This window comes from Chlamydomonas reinhardtii, chromosome 17 (genome assembly GCF_000002595.2).
Source record: "Chlamydomonas reinhardtii strain CC-503 cw92 mt+ chromosome 17, whole genome shotgun sequence".
Classification (NCBI taxonomy): domain Eukaryota; kingdom Viridiplantae; phylum Chlorophyta; class Chlorophyceae; order Chlamydomonadales; family Chlamydomonadaceae; genus Chlamydomonas; species Chlamydomonas reinhardtii.
The window spans coordinates 5,661,933-5,682,595 of NC_057020.1; the positions used below are offsets into that span (position 1 = coordinate 5,661,933).

The window sequence follows — 20,663 nt, forward strand, 5'->3', positions numbered from 1 at the left end:
GCCGGCGAGTGTCCGCTCGGTCCAGCGGCAAAGAACGGTTACAACAGCGCTTGCCGCATAATAACCTGCCTCAACCCATACTACCCGCGATGTGTGAGTACTCCCAACATCCAATACACCTGATGCATGGGGACACGGACCCGTGCTGCCATCCGTGCTGCAAACGGCACGTCTCGTCCCACGGCTTTGGGCCCGCGCTGTGCTATCACCGCTACGCCGGGCCTTACTACACTGCAAGCATCAAACCATCCCAAATCACAGGCCCACATTTCCCCAGCCCCTGCTCGGATTTGGGATTTATTTCACCACACCGAGGCCCGCCGTATTCTTGTGGGATATCGCCCTGGTAGGGGCTGGGCCTTCACCACCAACACGCCCCTTCGCCTGCTTCCACGCCCGCAGCGCCCACTGCTACCCCTTGCTCTGGCTCCTGCTCCCTGGCAGGGGCCTGCAGCCGCGGCTACAGCCCCTGCCACAATCCCATTCGCTGACTTGCAGCCTCTGCCATCGCCCCTTCTGCTACCCGCCCTTGCTACAGTCCCTTCTGCTACTGCGCCTGCTGCTGCATGGCTGCCATACGTGCCTTGAGCGCCAGGATGTCTGCCCCCAGCACCACACCCGACCCGCCAGACGTCGCAGACGCCAGGCTTGACGACGTTCCCACCAGCCCCATCAGCCCGCCCGCCACAGCCCCGGCAGCCTGCACCGCAAGCGGCGCCGCAGCTGCAGCCGCGTCCAGCGCGGTGGCGAAGCTGCTGCCGCCAACGCCAGTGTTGCTGTTACCGCTGCCGACGGCACCGCCCGTCATGCTGCCCAAAACCTGGTCGATGCCACGAGACCGCGGCGACAGCAGCAGCCCCAGCGAGTGCTTTGCCAAGCCGTTGGCAGCCGCCATCGGGCTGGTAACAGCGGCGTCATCGCCCCGAAATTCCAACCCCTTGCTGCCGCCGCCGGCGACGCCCGCCGTCGGCGCCGTGGTCTTGACAGGGCTGAAGAATGAGGTGGCGGGCGGCGCCGCCGCTGTCGAGCCGACGTCAACGTCAGCCATCAGAACGTCGTCGTCATCGAAGCTGTCCGCCGTCAGCAGCGACGCCAGCGCCAGCCTGGCACTGCCGCCGCCGTCCATCTGGGCCTGCCCGGCAGCAGCGCCAGAGGGGAAAGCGCCCACGGCTGCGCCGTGCTGGTTCGCGGATGGCTGATGGTGCTGCCGCACGGCCGCGGCCGCGAGCTCGGCGGCGGCTGCGAGCGCCTCGTCATCTGACCCATCCAGCCCGTCACCACTGTCCAGCCCCCCACCAAAGGCTCCGAAGCCGCCAAACCCGAAGCCGCTGCCGCCGCCGCCGTCGTTGCCATTGGCATCCTCGCTGCCGCCGCCGAAGGCGGCGCTGTGCACCGTCGCGCCAGCCAGCTCGCCAGGACCGCTCCTGCCGAAGCCGCTGCCTCCGAAGCCCAAAACCAGGCCGCTGGCGTCCTCCGCTGCACCACCGAAGCCCTGAGCGCCGAGCCCCAGCCTCCCGCCCAGCCCATCAGCGCTCACTCCTGCCGGCGCCGGAGGCGCCGGCGCCGAAGGCGAGTGCCGCACGGACGCGCCTGATGGCGACATCGCGGTCGTGCCTGCGCTGCCCGCAGCAGCTGCCGGTGCCGGCGGCGCCGCCATTCCAGACGACGCCCGGAATGCAGCAACTGCCGCCGCCATCGCCTCAAACGTGGTCGGCGACTGCGACACAGCGCCGGCGCGGGGCTGATGCGCAGAGCCCGGCGACGCGCCTACGCCGCTGCCGCTGCCGCCGGTCAGCTTCTGCAGCCGCGCCTGCAGCGCCGCCACCTCGCCGCTGAGGGCCGAGGTGCTGGGCGACGCCACCGGGTGCTGATGCAGTTGCTGTTGGGACAACCGCGGCGAGTGCAGGCCCGGGGCCCCAACACCGGCACCGCCGCCAAAGCCCTCCAGCCCTCCCGCACTGTGGGACTTGGCGCGCCCCACAGGGCTCGCAGCGGCGCCCTGCCCGCCCACCGCGCCTGCTCCCACCCCTGCGCCGAAGCCCGCCCCGGCGCCGGCCTCAGACAGCGATGCAGCGGTGCGGCCCCGTGCCGCCGTGAGCAGTCTGGGCGGCAGGCCGAGCATGAGAGTGCCGCCGTCAAGCCCAAGCCCCAGCTCCAGGCCCTGGTCTGCGGCTATGTCCTCAAAGCCCGCCAGGGCCAAGCCCTGACTAGGAGAGGCGAGCCCAGAGGCGAAGGCGGCGCCGCCAGTTCCTGTGTGGAGGATGCTGTCGTCGTCGTCGTCGAGGTACTCGAAGGCCGAGGCGGGCGGCCGGGAGCGCGGCGGCGGTGCCGATGGCTGGTGCGGGCAGCGCGCGCGCAGGGCCTCCAGCGTGGGCTCTGTGTGGAAGGAAGGATGGGAGCTGGGGCGATGATGGGAGTGCGATGGGGATGTACGTGCAGTCTCTTGCTCCCACCCCACACATGCGTGCCCCTGCCATCCCATTCTGCGCTGCCGACGCAAGCCTTACGCTTCGTCCGCGCCTCTGCAACGTTCTCTGCCCAACCCCTGACCGCACTTACCGTAAGCGGCCGCCTGCTGCCGCAGCGCCGCCGCCTGCGCCGCCATTTGCCGCGACGCCGCCGTGTGCACCTGCGGCGCGTGATCACACGAAACGGGTGTGTAGGTTGCCGAGCTCAGTTGAGGAATACCGAAGAGCAAAGACACCCTGCTCACACGAGGGCGCTTGCCTTGCGTGTTGCGGCGAGTGCACTGGTGCATTCCGCAAGAAACGTCACATGCTTTATCTTGATAGGCTTAAACTCCCATCCCGCACACACTACCACGTAGACACACACACGAACATGCGCACCTGCAGCTGGTGTGCCACGTGCGCCGCGTGGCTGCTGGGCTGGCTGGGCGGCTGCAGCAGCGGCGGCGGGCCTGCATGGTGGCAAGAGCGGATTGCAAGGGGCGGGAAGGTCGACTGGTTGAGAGGCTGACGTGTGACACGTGAAAGGGCACACTGGTCAAGGATCAACCACACTGGTACGCCTCGCTCCATCCCCGTGCATAATCGCCTCCTCCGCTCCCTCCCTTCGCCCCATCCCGTCCCCGCCCCTCTCCCCCTTCTCCCTTCCCCTCCTTCCCGCCCCGCCCCGCGCCGCCCCGCCCCGCCCCGCCCCTGCCCCCGCTCACCCGCCGCCTCGCCCGCCATGGCCAGCTGGCTGACGTGCGGCGCCAGGCTGCCCAGCATGGACGCAAACAGCTGCACCGCCAGCACGATCTGGTCCGGACCCGGAGGCGACACAGCAGAGGGCCGGGAGCCAGCCGGCGGCGTGGGCTGCTGCTCCGCACCGGCAGAGCCGATGGTGGTGGAGGTGATGGTGGAGGTGGAGGTGCCGAGGAGCCCGGCCGCCGCGCGGGCGGCGATGGCACGGAGCTCAGCCCCGTCGACCTGGTGCGGGTGCAGCACCTGCTGCTGCTGCTGGGCGCCGCTTCCGGCTCCAATTCCGGTGCTGGGCGCAGCAGCGGTGGAGTGGTCCCCCAGTTGCCGCCGCGGCACCGCCTCCTGTAGGCCTTGTAGAGGCTGCTGCTTCGGCGCCCGCTCCTGGCCTTGTGTGCCCGTCATGAGCGCCTTGGCCAGCTCCGTGTGGTCCGTCAGGTGGCCGTCCAGACCTGACAGCATGCCCGCCAGCTGACGCAGCTGAGCCGACTGCCGCGCCGCCGCCGCCGCCAATGTGGCATCGGCGTCAGTGGCGGCTGCGCCGCCACCCGAAGGGCGGTCCGCCAGTGGGCTGCGGCCGGCTGCGGCCGCCGCCGCCGCGGCCTCCGCCATGGCCACGGCGGCGGGACTGCGCTGCACGCCGGGACTGCTGTTGCCGTTGCCGGCGGTTCCACCGCCGCTGCTGGCCGCGCGGTTCTGCAGCGGCGTCTGCTGCCGCGGCAAGGCGGCGGCTGTGGAAGCCTCCAGTCGCGCCTTGATCTCCGCCTGTGCATTCGCGAGCGGTTCGCAGGACACCGTGACCCTTCATGCATGCGCGCATCGCAGGTGTCCCACCGCCCGGACTTTCCTATAGCAACAACAGCTCCATAACATCTATCGGTCAACGCCAAGCCGACATACCCAATGCCGTCCCTACAGCTGACCCACAGCCCCACATGCCCCGGCGCCCGGCGCTCCTACCTTGGCCGCTTCGTGCTGCCGGATGCTGGCCTGCAGGGCGTAGTAGGAGCGCTTGAAGCCGGCCGCACCCGCCTCCAGCGCCTCACACGCCGCCGAGCCGGCCGCGCAGGCGCCCAGGAAGGCGGCGGCGGCCTTACGCGACCGCGTCACGGCGTGGCCGAGCCGCAGCTCCAGAGGCAGAAGCTCCTCGGCGGGGCCGGGGCCGGCGCCGATCTGCGTGGCGGGCGGGGAAACCAGGGTGAGGGGGTTGAGTGCGTGTGTGTGTGTTGTTGGTGCATGCGGGGAAGGGCATGCGGGGAAGGCATACGGTGCGGTGGGCGAGAAGCGGGCGCACCGGGCGTTGAGGGGAGGTGGTGCCGCACGCATGCAAACCCCTCGCGAGCGCACACCGCGCCTGTCTGAGTACAGCCCGGCAGTATGGCGGGCCATGTACGCTAGGGCTGCGTATGCGGCGACGTGTGGGGCCTGTAAGCGAGCAGGCCCATGCACACGCCGATCCATACCATATTGCATCAACATACCGCACATTACCGCCCGGACAGGTGGACACGCACCTGCGCCTGGTCCGGGCAGCTGGCCTCCAGCTCCTGCTGCAGAGCCAGTGTGGACAGCTCAAGCAGCAGTGACGTCAGCCTGCGAGCACACATTCACATGTACTGCCGTGTTACGGAGCCGTAGCAACGGAAGACGCCGTCTCGATTGAGCAGGTCGAGCAATCCGGAGTAAGTTTTAGAGGGCCTTTAGCGCACTGGTGGACGTAGGGAAAGGGCTGAGCTAGCCCCAGCTCATGGGGGGCCCAATCAACGTGCCTGTTGGAAGTGTTGGTCTTCAATGCAGACACCGGCAGAATCACTGAAGGGTCCAAGCGGCCAGCGTCCTTCAGCTCTTTCGTCCAGTCGCCGATCCTCTGAGGGTAGGCGCCAAGGACTCGGTAAGGAGGTATGGAAGCACGTAAGCCATCAGCGCATTAACTGGTTCTGCAGTGCAGTCCCGGGGTCGGGGTGGCAGCTGGTTGGTGGCACCGACGGAGCGCTTCCCCACAGCCCGGGGAACCCTCCTCCACACTCTCCTCCCACCTGGTAGAAGGGCGTCTGCTGCACCTTGTCGAGGACTGGCCATTTGTCCTTGAAATCCTGTGAACCATCGCGACAAGAAGAGTAGTTGCAGGCTTCCCGCGCCTCGTTCCAGTCCCATACTCGAGGGCACCACGAGCAGCGCCGTCGTCGCACCTTTGACGCGCGCTGCTTTCCTTCTATGAGAGTGAACAGCCTATACAAAACATGCTCCAGCGCCTTGTTGTTGCTCCGGCGAAAGCAGGTCGGCGACAGCTCAAACCCCTCCTGACGAAGCGCTAAGTGCAGACCTAGAATACAGAAGTTTCTATACAAAGCCGACTCGTCACTCGTGGGAACCTCCAGCTTAGCCGAGCTTGGCCCAGGTCTTTGCATTTTCGCAAACCCGTCAAGACTAGACAATGGTGTTGTTATGACTACGTCATTGTATTAGTATATGTTGACCGTATACGTAGTGCCTGGGCAGAAAGGCCTTGGCGGAAGAACACAGCCGATTGACAGACGCTGGATTTCTCTCCGTGTTTCCACATAGCGCAACTCAGTGTCTTATTTCAAGTTAATTTATAACTGGTTAATTGGACTAGCTCTGTGATTTTGCAAATCTCAATGACTTGCCTTATTCACTGATACGACGTGAGTTAGTGCATAACAGGAACCTAGACGCATATAAAGCTGCTGGATAGTGGAGCTGAGCTGGTAGCAGGTCAGAGAGGAGCTCCCTGGCCATTTTGGGCCGCGAGGGACATGGTGTCCGCAGCAGCGGATTCGCAGGCTTTACAGGAGCTTATAGCCGAGCTCAAAGCATATCCGGATGGAAGCGACCTGTTGCTCACAGCCCTCTACACGGCAGCGTTCCACTACAGGCGCAGCACGAGTGGGTTGTCTGCGGGGTCCGCTGACCTGCGGGGGCGTCATGCTGCAAAAGGGGGGGGGGGCAATGACGGGCTGAATCATAAGCACGGCCTTGGTGTCTCATGGAGAGAGCTAAGGCTGCAGCATCGTTTTCCCACGTGGTGCGCCGCGAAAACGTCCGTGTAATGTTCTCAGTACGCACGTCGGTGGTACCCGTGCCGCACGGCAACGTTTGACCGCAAATCGATGAGCCCCCACACCCGTAACCATGCTCCCTTCGCTTCTTCCGTTGGCCCCCCCTTTTCCCTCGCCGCCCCCTCCTCCCAGTCTGCACGCCCTTCCCCAATGAGCTCCTACCGCCCCTACCCGACACGAAGGATAAGGACTTCCCAGCACTGCAGCGCGCCCTGGGCGCGCTACCCCCCGTCCAGGCCCTACTGTCAGGCGGTGGGCAGGAAGAGGTGCTGCGGCGGCTGCCGCCGGCGGCGCTGGGAGTGCTGACGTGGCTGCTGCTGCACCCCGCGCGGCGGCGGCACTTCGGTCTCGTGTCACTGGGCGAGATGTTGCGGCAGCTGCGGCAGCGGGCGGGCGGTGGCGGGCTGGGCGGCGCCAGCGGCGGCGGCGGCAGCGGAGGCGTGATGGGTGGAGTGGCGGCGGCAGGGGGAGGCGGGCCCATGGTGTGGCAGGTGCCGGCGTTTGCGGGGCACAACTCGCCCACGTTCGTGCTGAGGGCGCACGACAGCCACACGCAGGTGTGTGCGGCTAAGCGGCTTCAGCGCCTGACTGGACTTTTGCACGCATTGCATCCATCCATTCATCCATCCCATCTTCTGGATCTCACACCGCCACTCGGACTCCACCCCTGCACTTTGGGGATGGGGACTATTGTCGCGTGCCACTCCGTTGTCAAGCATAGGCCGCGCTTTCCTCCTCGCCCTATTGCATTTCTGTTCGGTTTCGTTTGGGCTGGTATCTACAACCTCCCCCCCCCCCCGGCATGCCTCCACACTCCCGCGCCTCAGGAGCCGTTCGCGCATGGCGCCGTGGCCTACCACGGCACGCACCTGGAGAACCTGCACTCCATCCTGCACGCCGGGCTGCAGAGCGGCAGCGGCACGCGGCTGCAGCGCACCGGCGCCAACTTCGGGGCGGGCATCTACTTGTCCACCAACTACGACACGGCGTTCAGGTGGGGGCGGGGCGGGGCGGGGCGGGGCGGGGCGGCGCGGGGCGGGGCGGGGCGGGGCGGGGCGGGGCGGGGCGGGGCGGGGAGGGGCGGGGCGGGGGAGGGGTAGCTGAGCAGCTGGGTTCGGCTGGAAGTACAGCATGGTAGGAGATGGGCTGCTGGCGCATGTGGTGCAAGCATGCTGAGGCGCGGGTCGGAGAGTCTATGAATCGCGTGTGTAGATGTGTCGGTCCGGAACAACCCTGGCATGCAGCTCACGCTTTCCCCTCCCCTGACCTCGCCTTGCCGCAGCTTCTGCCAGCCCTGCCCCTCCTGGCCTCTGTCGCGCTTCGGCACCAAGCTGCGTGTGCTGCTGGTGTGTGAGGTGGACCTGGACCTGGTGCGGCAGGAGCGAGGCGCAGAGGCGGAGGCGGCGGCAGCAGCCAGCAGGTGTGCGGGGCGGGACGGGGGGTGTGGGGGGGGGGGTTGGGGTGGGCAGCTGGGGAGTGTTTGCCCCAGCCCAAAGCAATACGGTAGGTCCGACTGGTCAAGGAATCGTCGCCCAACCCAGAAATGCAGTGGGGGCGGCGATGAATTGTGCCTGCTGTGCAGCTCATCACCGGTGCAGTATCATTGGCCCCCCTCCATCGCTAAGCGCCTCGCCCGCCCCCGGCCCCCTACTCCCCCACCCATCCGTGCAGTGGTAGGACACCGCACTCACACGACGCCGCCAACGGCACCGGCGGCGGCGCCAGCAGCAGCGGGCCGCTCATCCCCGGCCTGCCGGACACCTATCTGCTGGTCCAGCGGAGCGACGCCGTTCGAATCCTGTTTGTAGCGATTTACACGGACGCGGCAGCGCCGCCGGCAGGCGCTGCCGGGGCCGGGGCTGGGGCCGCCGGGGCGGGCGGGGGCCCCGGGGCTCGGCGCGCAGGGCCGCTGGCGCGTGTCAACTGGTGTACGGTGATGGTTGTGCTGTATGCGGGATTCCTAGTGGGCAAGGCGCTGCTGGCCGCGCTGAAGCAGCACCGGTACTAAACTGCTGACTCAACCATCTTGAGGGCCCGGGCGCTTGCGATGACGGGAGTGCATGGCCACATAAGCTGCGGGCAAGCCGTGGTGCCTGGCGCTGCAGCCGCACGCCACGCACGCCACGTAGCCTGGGTGAGCACAGCATGGTTTGCTGCGACGCTTGCAGGCTGTGCAAGATCGATGAGGAGGGTTTTGTGTTCAGCAGGCGCAAGGTGAAGTTGGGCAGCCTGACGGAGCTGGCGGAGAAGGCGCGCAAGGCGATTGTGGTGAGGCAGAAGAAGGAGGAGAAGGTGTGAAGGCGTATGGCGGCCTTCTCGCCTGGGGCGGGCCGTGGACGAGTGGCGCTTTGTACATTGAATTGCACGTAGCCCGCGAGCCCTCCCACCCCGCCCCCGTTCCCTCCCTCTAAAAGAGCCCCTGCTGGGCCTGCCCGCCCGGTCTCCCTGTGTCCATCGAGGACTCGCACTAAATGGTTCCCATCGTCCCTGGCCTTGAAACGGTGCGCAAATGGAGAGGGGGGAGGGGCAAGCCGGGGTACTGCGTAGCTGTAGGTGTTTTGTAAATGCCCGTGCCATGCCGGCTACTTGTAATACACCAGGAACCGAAATCGTGCCCTCCTTCGACTTGTCCATGGCACAGGCACTCGAGCAATAACAGCGGGCAAGGGGCCTGTTCGGGGCAGCCGGGGTCCGGGCAGGGTCGGGGTAGGGTAGGGCACCTGGGCACCAGGTAGGGTAGGGAAGCCGTCGTTTGCGGCCGGGCGGAGTGCAATCCGACTGCATCCTTAATCAAATTCCACCTAGCTGTTTGCGGCGACCCTGTGCGCGCGACACTCCAGTCAAATCAAGTTCGGTTTTGCGGCTCCTTGGGGGCGCGGCTTCAACGGGGGGCAAGATCTAATTCGAGTAAATATATGCAGTTCACGCAAGGCATGTCTACCTCAATCGCAGCGCTGTGCGGAACCCCTGCACGCAATGGACGACCGCAACGACTGCTCATCAGAGTACCCAAAGCGCCTCAAGCCCTACCCCAGTACGTTGTTGCAACACATACTTTGCAGAAGCCAAGGTAAAACACTGGAAATGAATCGATTCCGTAAACGGGGTCCCGAAGAATTCGACAGTGTACGTGCGCATTATTTATGACACTGTAGCCAAGCTGCCGCGAAGACGCCACTGAGTAGAGTTAATAGCGGACGTGCTTTCACGGTTGCCTAAGCGAGGCCGCTTGCGAATTCACACTCGTGAACTTTGCCGACGAAATTGCAGTTTTTGTCTAAGACGCTGTTGCCTGTGCTTCCACTCCAAGATTCATACCGCAAGCGCTATTGCGGCTGTCGAGATGGTCGACGGTGACAGTCGGTCGAAAAACGACGCGCGCGTGACAGATGCCAGAAAACTTGGTAGGTGTGCTTGGAATTGTACATCATAGAGCACTTGCTTGGAATTATCACCTTTGTGCCTGCGACATCTCAACTGCCGGAGCGCGTCGGGTTTTCGGTGCCTCGGACTCCAGTGGCGCTCGCAACCCTGATAACCGCACATTGTCAAATAACGTGTGTGTCTGAAACTTACAGGGAGGGATTGATAGAGGGATTTCTCGCAAATGAGCAGCTCGCCAAAGCTGACTGCGGCAGGGCCGCGACCAAGCTGAGTCTTGACAACAACACACACGGCCTCGTGCCTTCAGTTCAACCAGCGATATGCTGTCTCTCAGCTAAGCCTCAGCGTGCCAAGTCGCTGGCCCTGCACGTCCTTCACATCAGCGAATGCGGGCCAACTCGGCACTGAACGGGCCCGCGGGCTTGGATGTTGGCAGTCACAGCGGTCTGATATGGGATCCATGTGCTGGCCTTGCGGGGCTGCGGCGTGTGGAGTCGTCAGCTGCACTGCCATGGCGGACGAACCCGGAGGTGGGTCAGCGACTTCGACTCTTTGCGGACAGCACGGCACCTCCGACCGGACTCAGCGTCATCGTCCTGCGTTTTCCCGCCGTTTTAGCTAGGCAGGCCGTCAGGCGTTCACTGCTCCTGCCGCCGTCTCGTGCTCGTCACGCCGTCGATTTTTGACCTGTTCCTTTCCTCGCCCTGATCGTTTGCTGCGCAGGACAAACGTGCCTCCCAGACGCAGCTGCAGGGCAGCCACGCGTCTTGGCCCGCAAACAGCCACGCTTCGCCAGACAGCGCCAGTGGCCCAGCTTCGGCGTCAGGAGCCGCGCTGCCGCCTCTGTCAGCGTGGCAGCCCTTCGCCGTGTCCTGCGGCGCGCCACACCTTGCTGCCACCGCAGCCCCGACAGCGGTGGGCACGGCTGCTGCTCCGCCGCCGCAACGTGGGGTCGACGGCGTCGGGGCGGCGGCGGAGCACGCCGCGTTGCGGCATGGGCATGGGCCCGCCAGTGCGCCGCCGGGACCGTCGCGTCAGGGCCATGATGCCCATGAGCGGTCCAGGTCTCCAGGCGCCAGCTACCCCACTTGCGCCGCCGCCATCGCCGCCGCTGCAGCCCCTGGCGCAGACGCGCTAACAGCAGCAGCAGTCGCTGTGGCGGCGGCGCCGCCACCGCACTCGGCGGTTGGCGGCGGGGGCTTGCACCCCCCGCCTGCGTGGTGGGGCTATTACGGCCCGCCGCCGCCAGGCCTGCACCCGCACCTGCCGCCGCCGCACCCGCACCTGGCGCGCCGGTACCACCCGCATCCGCACCACGGCCACCATCATCACCAGGCCTTGCTGCGGCCGGGCCTGCCGCCACCGCCTCCGCACTGGGCGCACGCGCACCACAACCACCTCTCGCACCATAACCACCGCACTGCCGCCGCCTACGCCTTCCGGCACGCGACCAGCGCCACAACCAGTCCCTACAAGACACCGCCACTGTCGATTTCCGCATCCTCTGGAGCGCTGCCGGTGGCACCGGAGGCAGAACCAGCGCCGGCGGCCGCCGCCGCCGATGCCGCCGCAGGAGGCCCTGCGCGGCACAAGCGTGCCGTGTCGTACTCGGGACACGGGCACGTGCCCTATTCGCCGTACCATCGCCCGTACGGCTATGGCCCACACGTGCCGCCGCCGCCGCCAGGCGCCTGCTACCCCCCGGGACCCTGGGATCCCTATGGGCCCTACGGCCCGCCGCCGTACCCGCCGCCCCGCTACGGTCCCGCCGGTAGCTCCGCATTCCCGCCGCCGCTGCAGCCGCCGCTGCTGCCTGCAACCTCATCGCACCAGTCCTCGCCGCTGGACCCGCAGCAGCAGCGCCCATCAATGAACCGTGCCGCCTCTTGGCACCCTGGCGCCAACCTGCCGACGGCTGCTGCTGTGGCGGCGGCGGCACCCGGCGCCAACGGCGGCGGCGGCGCCGCCACATCATCAAGTAGTAGCGACGCGCCGGCTGCATCGCCCGCCGGCGCCGCCGCCGAGCCGCCGCCGAGCATCGTGCACCCAATGAGCTGGTCCACAGCCCATGCGCCCGCCGCCGCAGCGGTCACGCAGCCGCCAGCCGCAGCCGGTGCGTGCCCGTACAAGCTCAGCAACTACATGTCGGAGCCGCATTACCCGTACTCGGCGTACTACGACATGCCGTACTACGACATGGCTCCGGGACTCGCCGCCGGTAGCGGCGGCGGGCCGAGTGTGTACGGGCCAGGCAGCGCAGCCCCGGGCGGCTTCCCGGCTGGCGGCGCCGCCGCCGCCGGCTGGCGCGCCGCCGGCCACGCACAAGGCCGCGTGTCCGACGGCAATGGCAGTAGCACCGCCATGGTTTACCCGCCCTGGTACCTCGGCGGTGCTGCTACAGCCTCTGCGCCGTCGCCCTTCCTCGCCAGCGCAATGGGCGCCGAGGCGGATGCAGGCCCCGCTTCAGCTGCAGCGACCGGCGGCGGCGGGGGTGGCAGCAAGGGCGCTCTCGCGCCGACGGCTGGCGGCAGCTCTGTGGTCAAGGTGTCTTCCTGTGTAGGCCTCAGCCCGCAGGACTCGTGGCCTGCAACCTCGCCCTCCACGCCTCCCACGCCCTGCCAGCAGCCGCTGTCGCCGCCAGCGGCACATGCGCCGTCGCTACAGCCGCAGCCACAGGTGCTGCTACAGCCGCAGCCGGGGCAGCTGCTACAGCCGCAGCAGCTGCGGGGGGGCGCGCCGCCAGCTGACGACTCTGGTGCGAAGCGGCGGCGCGTGTGCCCCTCCACTTCCCTGCCGCTGCTGCCCTGCGGCGGCGGCGCAGGCGCAGCCGGTGCAGGCAAGGTCAGCGGGCTCACAGCAAGGCATGGTGGCATGGGCACGGGTCTTCACGACCATTCGAATACGCCTTGCGAGCCGCGGTCGCGGATGCCCAACGGCAGTGAGGTCGCGTGGCTCAATTTCTTGTCGGGCGGCGACGATGCCAGCAGCGGCCGGGGCGCCGCCGCCGCCGGCAGTCCCTCCGAGTCCACCGCCACAGTAACGGCAACCGCGGCCGATGCAGGCAGCGACGGCGCCTTTGCCCGGAGCTCCATTGCCACGGTGGCGGGCTCGGGTCCGACAGCCGCCAGTAGTTGCTTAAGCCCCGCTGCCGCCGCCGCCGCCGCCGCCGCAGGCGGGTCTACCGTCGGTGGCTGCGGCCGCCTCTCAACTAGCCTGTCCGGCCCGGCCGGCTGCGCCGTCTCGGCTGCGCAGGGCTCGCATGACGCGGTCCTGAGCGTTACAGGCAGCGCCCCCGGTAACAACGGAAACGGTGTCGGAAACTACAACGGCGGCGGTTACAATCACAACCTCGGTTTCGCCGTACGGTACGACGATGACGACGACCCAATGGAGATTTCGTTGCGTGCGCAGTCACACATGTTTCTGGACCAGGAGGCGGGCACGGGGGCTGCAGGAGCGGGCGTGGCTGGGGACGCGGCCGTGGGCGTGGCGGCAGGCGGCGACGTGCATGGCGGCCTGCAGCTGCCATCTTGCATGGACGCGCTCACGCAACAGCAGCAACACCAGAAGCAGCAAGAGACACCGCAGCAGCATGGGCAGCTGAACGCGTGCTTAGCACGACAGGCGCAGCAGCAGCAGCACCAGTCCGCTGCGGCCGCGGCAGCGATGGGGTCGATCACCTTTCCCAGCCTGCACATGCCGCCGCGGCAGCTGTCGCCACAGCGCGCGCCACAGCCAAATCGCAATCAGCACGCGCACCACGTGGAGCAGTCGCTGGCGGCGCTCCCCTCCACAGCACAGGGCGTGGATCCGGAGGACGACCGAGAGTTTCTAGCTCGCGTGGCGGCTGGCTTTGATGATGGCACGCTGGACGCGTTCGATGGGTTTGACGCACTGGATCTGAAGCTGGAGTTTGAGGAGCTGGGCCTGGGTGCGGAAGCACCCACGCCGACGGCGCCGACGCCGTCCGGCGCTGTCACCCAGGCGCCGCTGTTGCTTACGGCGGATGAGATGGCGGCGGCGGCGGCCATGGCGGCGGCGGGTGGCGGCGGCGCGGGCCGGCAGTTGGCGGCGGCGGCGGCGACGCCGCCGCCACGGGGCGCCTCTGTCTCTTCACCTGGCGGCAGCACGGCGATGATGGCTTCGCCTCCTTCCTCGCATCAAGCACCCGCCGCGGTGCCGCCCACCGCCTCAATGCCACCCGCCGCAGCGCACTTCCAGCACCAGCACCAGCACCTGGCGGCGCCGCTCGGCGTCGGCCTTCCTGCCGCGGTGGCGGCTGCCATCGCCAGTGCCAGTGCCTCTTCGCCCACCAAGCCCCCTCTTTCCCTCGCGCCCGTCGCCGTTGACATGACGACAGCGATGCCTGCCGTCGACCAAGCGGCGGCAGCAACGGCCGCAGCCGCGCACGGTACGTCCCGGAGGGCGGCGATTGGCAACGGCTGCCACGAGCCCAAGCAACTGCCGCCAACGGTCAACGACGTAAACGCCGAACACCTTCCGGGTCCCGTACGGGTTACGGTGGCGGGCGGCTCACTCGGATCCATCATCAGCGCCGCAATTAGTAATGTCAAGAAAGCCGTACGCGGCGGCGGCGCGGCGGCAAGCGGCCGCCGCCGCAAGAGCTCCAACGCTGACAGCGATGAGGACGAGGACGACGGGCGGGCGGCCAGCGGGGAACGCGCTGCTTCCTCTGCCGCCGCCGCAGCGGCAGCGGCGGCGTCAGCCGCCGCAACCACCGACGACCCCGCACGTGACGCCGCGGAGGCTGCAGCGGTTGGCGGGAAGGTGGTTGGCGTTTTCCACGTGTTGCCGTACCTTGAGGGCGGCAAGTGCATAGAGTACGACGGGGAGCTGATCAGCCGTAGCGCCTTCGAACGTGTGGGCGGCAGTACAATGGCCAAATGGTACCGCTCCATCAAGGTATGAGAGAAGTGTGGGTGGTTTGGGTGGGATGGGGTACCGGTAGGTAGCATGGGCGGGCGGGTAGGGTGACATGGCCCACACCATTCGCAGGTCGCAAAGGGACCCGACAAACTGAACAGCAACGGATGGGTAGATAGCCGTTTCGGTTTCCCATGGATCTAGGGGGAACCATTCCATACGAATGCCTTTGGGCGAGGGCGTGGGCGTGTGACTGGCACGTGGGAATCGGTTTGGGCGTTGCTGTGCTGCACAACGCACGCGCGCGTACCGTACAATAATGTAACCGCCACACACGTGCGTGCCGTGTGTGCTGTGTACAGGTGCTACCCGATGGCATGTCGCTGGGCAGGTGGCTAGCCGCACACAAGCTGCCGATCCTGAAGGTGGGGCAGTGACTGACTGCCCCTGTGTATCGCCCAGAACCAGCAGGCTACGGATTTCCGAGCTGGTATCTCGCCCCTCCGCGTAACCTTGTTGAGTTCTTGCACCGTTCTGCGGCTCTAGAGGCTCAGGAAACATCCCCGGAGTTCGCCCTAACACACGTAACCCGCGGATTGCCTGCCTTCCCGTCTTGGTGTATTCGTTCAGGGCAATCCCCGCCGGAGCTTCAAAGGCCGACGCGACCGTGCTGGGGAGGCGAACACACCGGCGCTGGCGGCAAGCGGCGGCGCTTCCGCTACGGCCCGCGGTGCCGATGGCGCGGTGTCGGACGGAGATTACTGCTGAGCAGATTACCGCTTAACGGCTTACTGCTCTGCGTGGGCGGATTCACGGCTGGCTCTGGATGGGACGTCATGGAACCACCTGACAGAATGCGGAGCCCATCAGTCAAGGCGACTACATACTGAAGCCGCGGCTGCAGAAGGACTGTCATGGACGTCTTTTGGGGCAGCTGTCGAGCTGCCGACAGCTGCACAATGGTTGCGCTGGAGTGAGGGTGTATAGGCGCAAGCAATTCGTTGCCAAGCTTCGATGGTGGTGGGAGCGGGTGTGTAACTTCAATTTTGCATGAAGAAAAGGGGGAGGACGGACGGACTGGACGGAGGGGGGGTCTGAGGGACCCTGTTAACCCCGAAACCAGGAGAAGAAGAAAAGGCTGCAGACACATGTACTCATAATAAAAGGTTCGCCGTTTTTGGTGATTTGGCTGGTGCGCATACGTGGCTGTGGCAGACCCTCGCCAGTCCTCTGTCACCGACCGATGCTGTGTACTGTACGGTTCCCCAGGGCACATCGTGCCCTACTTTGTGCCAATACGCACAATTGGCGGTGGCCAACGTGCAGCATCTTTGCATAAAACATTTGCCGGCGTGTCTGAGTCCACGTGCTATTGCGCCGTGGAGTGGGCCCACCTTCTTGTCTACTGGTTTGCGATCTTCCACTTCATCTGTCCTCTATCTTTGGTCGCGACCATATTCCGGTCCTAGGGCCGCGTGTGGTGAATTACTTAGCCGCGTGCATACAGACTTTCAAACTGCCTTATGGTTATAACTGTGTGGACGGACAAGCCAGTCATATGCAAGTGCTGGTGCACGTACTGGGTTAGGCTTTTCATAGGTGCATGCAAGCGGATGCAATTCTGGTATCAGGGTGGATGAGGCAGTTAAAACTTGGTCGGAGGCGGTGTTGCGCACTTGGGTGCACATGTCGATGACTGCGGTATAAGCAGACATTACAAGAAGGGGCAGTTCCATCCAGTTAGGGGACATGTCAGGCCACAGTTATGCGGCGGCAGCAAAGCGTGTCACTTCGCAGCCAATGAGCGTGAGATTTGGGAATTGGTATGAGTGAAAGCTTCCGTAACTGGGCTCCGCTGCAGTTTTATCTTAGGCAGGAACTCTCGTGCCACCTGCGCGTGTACGGTGCTGCTGCGCTCAGAACAAAGAACGCTAGGATGCTGGAGAGGCCCCATAGGTGATGCCTACACAAGTGGTGCATTGGCAAGTAGGATATTGAACTGGGCGCAATAGAAGCCGCAAGGCTGCAATGTCACAAGCGCACTAGCTGATAGCACTGAGTGAGAGCGATGGAGCATGCGAGCGCAAGTGTGGCAATGACGCTTTGCAGCCGTTACAGGGGCGGCAGGTTGGTGTCCTCCCTTCACGCCCTGATTGCGAGTACGTTTGCTCGACGTATACCTTCTCCATCAATTTCACACAATCTATCAGGCTGGTTTTAGCAGGTTTAGGGTAGGTGGCCATCTCTGGACATCTTGCTTTGCGCCGTTCTTCGTTTGGGTATCCCCTGATTGGTATAATGGCGTTAAACGGGACGGTTCCACTACCTATCTACAGCCGAACGGACCACGCATGGCTGATGCAGTGGCATCAGAGCTCTTCTTCAATTGCTTCCAGCCGCTCCAAGTCACTATGGAGCTTACACATCACATGCCCGGGGGACTTCCATTTGTTGTGATTGGGGGGTTGAAGGGGTATTGCAGGAATTCCTGAGCGAAGCGCTGACTCGTCGTGTGGCTTTCTCGCCTGGATGCTTGCGCGCAAGGGGGCTTCCGTGCTTGCGGGACCGCCATTGTAACCATTTATTGCCTTTGTATGTGCCAGGCACCCACAAGCGCAGTCCCTCCGCGTCTTAAATTCTGCGGAAGGCTGGAAGCAGTCGACGAGGCGCAGCAAGGGAGCTGCATTTAAAAGGCCGACGACCATGCGCGGCGCCTGTCGCTGCCAGCCTGTGAGCCTTCCAGTGGAGGAGGCGCATATGCCGCGGTCGGCGAGGGGAGGCCGCTTCGGCGGCGAATAGCCCCCCCACACCCCGCCACCGACACCACGTGTCGAAACGCATAAGGCGAAGGGGGCCCCGTCTCTGGATGGTGGCCGCGCCGGGCGGGTGGGGCGCGGCGCCTGGACGAGGGGGGGCCTGAGCTGTGTAGCTGTGTTAGCCTGTTAGGAAAGCAAAAGGGGAAAAGGCAGACACAAAGGGTCTCGCTGTGTGTGTAGCACGGTAGTGGCGTGTGCTGGACTGTTGCCGGCAAACCGGGCTGGCTTGAGAGGTTATGCGCAAGGACATTGCAAAAGCATGCATGGAGTTCGCCCCAACAAGTTGACCAGGGCTACCTTGCTGTCTTATGTCCATAACATTGCCGCAGTATCTTGTGCATGTGCATATGCTTGCATTACGCCCACGCTTTCCGGTGTATGCATGCACACGGTCTTGATACGATTGTTCCAGACTTCCGAGCACCCGGCCAGCCGCTCAACCGAACTGCAACGCCCCAGCACTTCAATCCTTGAGCATGCACGCACCAACAAGCACTAGGCTCACCATCACCACGCCATCATGACAGCGCCTCTGACACTGCGGGCCGGTGTTGCCCTCCCGTCCCGCACGGCATCCCGAGCCCGTTCCTAGTCAGCGAGATATCACAACCGCACTTGCATGTGTGACACTTTGTCCAAATGGTGAGTGTAGTCAACATCAAATGAAAGGACCACAAAAGGGTTGCCCGTCACGCGGCTGCGATCTGCATTGAAGCAAACAAGTGGAGGGCCACCTCCGCCTGTCAGTTAACACGTGGACCGCATCAATAGTGGGCATGCCGTAGTGTTCCAGTCACCTCTTCCTTATTTGTTTCTAGGCTTCGCCGCTTCGGTGCCAGCACAGTTGCGTCCTTGCCTGCAGGAACCAAGAACTTCATTTCACGCAGGGCTACCACTGTGAGCACCGGCGCAGTTATCACTTGCAATTACCGTACTTACCAACGTCGCACACAGTACCCGCCAGCGGTCCTTAAACGGTGCCATGCACATGCTTCCTCTCGCCATCACGTGCGCCAGCTGTCTGAGATAAGCACTAAAGAGGGCCTAGGAAAGTTTGGTCTGCATAGTCAGTCCGACAACCTCCTCATCACATTTCTTGTGCCATCATGGCAGCACTGTCCCCACCACCGCATGCCGGTCAAAAACGCACACTTCTAACCACAACCCGTCACGTGCCTCCTGGCTGCGTGCGCCCGCAGATGCTCACCGTACACACACACACACACACACACGCACACACGCACACACACACGCACACACACACACACACACAATGGGCGGGCTTCGTTCTGTTGTTTTTGTAACAGGCACACAATTTCAGCAATGTTTGCCCCCGCATACTGCGCATGCACAGTGTTGACCGCTTCCCCCGCGAGCTTGCACGCACGCGCGCGTTTCCGTCTCCTGTAACACATACAAACGCGCGGTGCTGATTCTCTTTCTCCCTGTAACACCCTTCACAAACATGCAGTGCATGGCCCATATATATACACACACACACACACACACACACACACACACACACACACACACACACACACACACACACACACACACACACACACAGCACCACCACACACACATACACACGCACGCATGCATGCACACAAGATCCGATTTATTGAATGTAACTTTATGATGATGTGTTTGCTCAGCCCGTTGGACGGCTGGATCAATCACAGTCACGGGCCACAGAAACATTCAAACGGGCCAACGCGCAACAATCCTATAGGACACCATCGCCGACCTCCGCCCACCATCCTGACCTGCAAGTAAGCCCATGTTTTACATACCGCAAACGTTGACTGTAGCTTGGATTGCCATCAAATACCATCAAAGACTTCCCGCAGTCTAACAGTGTGCTGCCGTCCGCGGGATCCAACTGCTAGCTATACACTTTTGTGGAACAGTTTCATCCAGATCGGTCTCAAAACGTTTAACGTCTACATGCCATCATCAACCAGGTGCGGCAATTTACCTCAAGCAGCACGAACCCGCGCATGCAATGCAGCGTGTGGACCTTGGCCACCGCGGGCCGTCATCGCAGCCCACCGACCTTAATCAGCCCTCGCAACCAACCTGGCCTGAGCTCCTTGCACCCACGCTGTCGTCTAGACCGGCGTGCCGGCAGGGGCGCTTCCATGCATCCCAATGCCTCTCTCACGCCTGCCGCCGCCGCCGGCGCTGCTGCCGCCGTTCCGAATGCCGGCACCGCCTCCTCCTCCTGCTGCTCCCTCCTCGTCGGCGCCATCCTCTCCATCACCCTCTCCATCACCGTCCTGATCGCCCTGGCCTTCACCGCCCTTGTGTGCCTTGGCTCCCTTCTGGTTGCGGCGGGGGTTGCCCTGCGATATTTCACAGCACAGGCATGGAGGGTAGGAGCACGACGGTCAAGCCCAGGCCGAGGCGAGTGGTCTGGCAGGCCTCAAAACTCAAAGAATAAAGTGGACCGATGTTTGTGCCATGTCGAGGCTCGCACTTGCTGGACCTTCATCGGGGGGCCCATGTGACTACAGAGTGCGGAATCACCACCCGCCATCATCACGGACCATGCCGCTGCCGCCGGCGGTGCCCACAGATGTATCAAATCCGGAATAAGAACGCAAGAGTAGCGGTTTCCGCCATGCCGGCTTGCCGCTATGCCCTGGCTGGCGCGCACCTTGATGATGGGTAGCCCGCGGCTTGTGAGCCAGCGACCCAGCGACACGCCCTCGGGAAGCACCTATGTGCCGACAGGGCAGGAGCAGGAGCAGGGCAGGAGGGGTTACATTCGTGATTATTAAAGAAGAAGTGAAGTTGTAGCCAGGAGGAGGGGCAGGAGGGGCAGCGGCAGTGACTGGCTGGACGGATAGATAGCTGGGTGGCTGGCCGGCTGGGTGGGTGGGTGACTCCGGGTGGATGACTTCGGGTGTTGGGTGGCTCAGGCGTGGGTGGCTCCGTGTCAGGGACCTTGGGCAGTGCCGGGAAACAGCAGGCGTGAGGGACCGCATCGTCATGCCAGGCGAGTGGCCACGCCCGCACCACCACCACCATCACCAACCCACCAGGCTCTCCGGTCTGGCCATCTCAACTCCGTAAAAACCAACCACCCTGCCCGCCCGCCCACTCTTTTCCCACACCTTGATGGAGCGGTACCATTTGGCCATCGTACTGCCGCCCACACGTTCGAAGGCGCTACGGCTGATCAGCTCCCCGTCGTACTCGATGCACTTGCCGCCCTCCATGTACGGTTTCATGTGGAACACGCCAACCACCTTGCCGCCCGCCGCCTCCGCCGCCTTCTGCGCCGCCGCCAG

General features: G+C 64.5%; 4 protein-coding genes across 4 annotated transcripts; 2 read left to right on the forward strand and 2 right to left on the reverse strand.

The window, feature by feature from the left end:
• Positions 1-26: 26 nt before the first annotated feature.
• On the reverse strand, positions 27-5,688 carry CHLRE_17g738500v5 (uncharacterized protein). The gene is made up of 9 exons (XM_043072597.1): positions 5,393-5,688; positions 5,240-5,296; positions 4,973-5,070; positions 4,718-4,796; positions 4,164-4,376; positions 3,176-3,968; positions 2,850-2,920; positions 2,560-2,629; positions 27-2,376 (listed from the first exon to the last, which is right to left on the reverse strand). The coding sequence occupies exons 1-9, from the start codon at positions 5,609-5,611 to the stop codon at positions 548-550; spliced, it is 3,429 nt and encodes a 1,142-aa protein (XP_042915056.1). The 5' UTR covers positions 5,612-5,688; the 3' UTR covers positions 27-547.
• Positions 5,689-5,798: 110 nt separating this feature from the next.
• CHLRE_17g738550v5 (uncharacterized protein) lies at positions 5,799-8,887 on the forward strand. The gene is made up of 5 exons (XM_043072598.1): positions 5,799-6,110; positions 6,416-6,840; positions 7,111-7,277; positions 7,566-7,703; positions 7,955-8,887. Exons 1-5 carry the CDS (start codon positions 5,981-5,983, stop codon positions 8,289-8,291), a joined length of 1,197 nt encoding a protein of 398 aa, XP_042915057.1. The 5' UTR covers positions 5,799-5,980; the 3' UTR covers positions 8,292-8,887.
• Positions 8,888-9,228: 341 nt separating this feature from the next.
• CHLRE_17g738600v5 (uncharacterized protein) lies at positions 9,229-17,140 on the forward strand. The gene is made up of 5 exons (XM_001699539.2): positions 9,229-9,687; positions 9,862-10,197; positions 10,391-14,590; positions 14,914-14,976; positions 15,182-17,140. The coding sequence occupies exons 2-5, from the start codon at positions 10,054-10,056 to the stop codon at positions 15,317-15,319; spliced, it is 4,545 nt and encodes a 1,514-aa protein (XP_001699591.2). The 5' UTR covers positions 9,229-9,687; positions 9,862-10,053; the 3' UTR covers positions 15,320-17,140.
• Positions 17,141-17,602: 462 nt separating this feature from the next.
• Positions 17,603-20,663, reverse strand: CHLRE_17g738632v5 (uncharacterized protein). Its single transcript, XM_043072599.1, has 3 exons — positions 20,487-20,663; positions 20,027-20,089; positions 17,603-19,712 (listed from the first exon to the last, which is right to left on the reverse strand). Exons 1-3 carry the CDS (start codon positions 20,589-20,591, stop codon positions 19,479-19,481), a joined length of 402 nt encoding a protein of 133 aa, XP_042915058.1. The 5' UTR covers positions 20,592-20,663; the 3' UTR covers positions 17,603-19,478.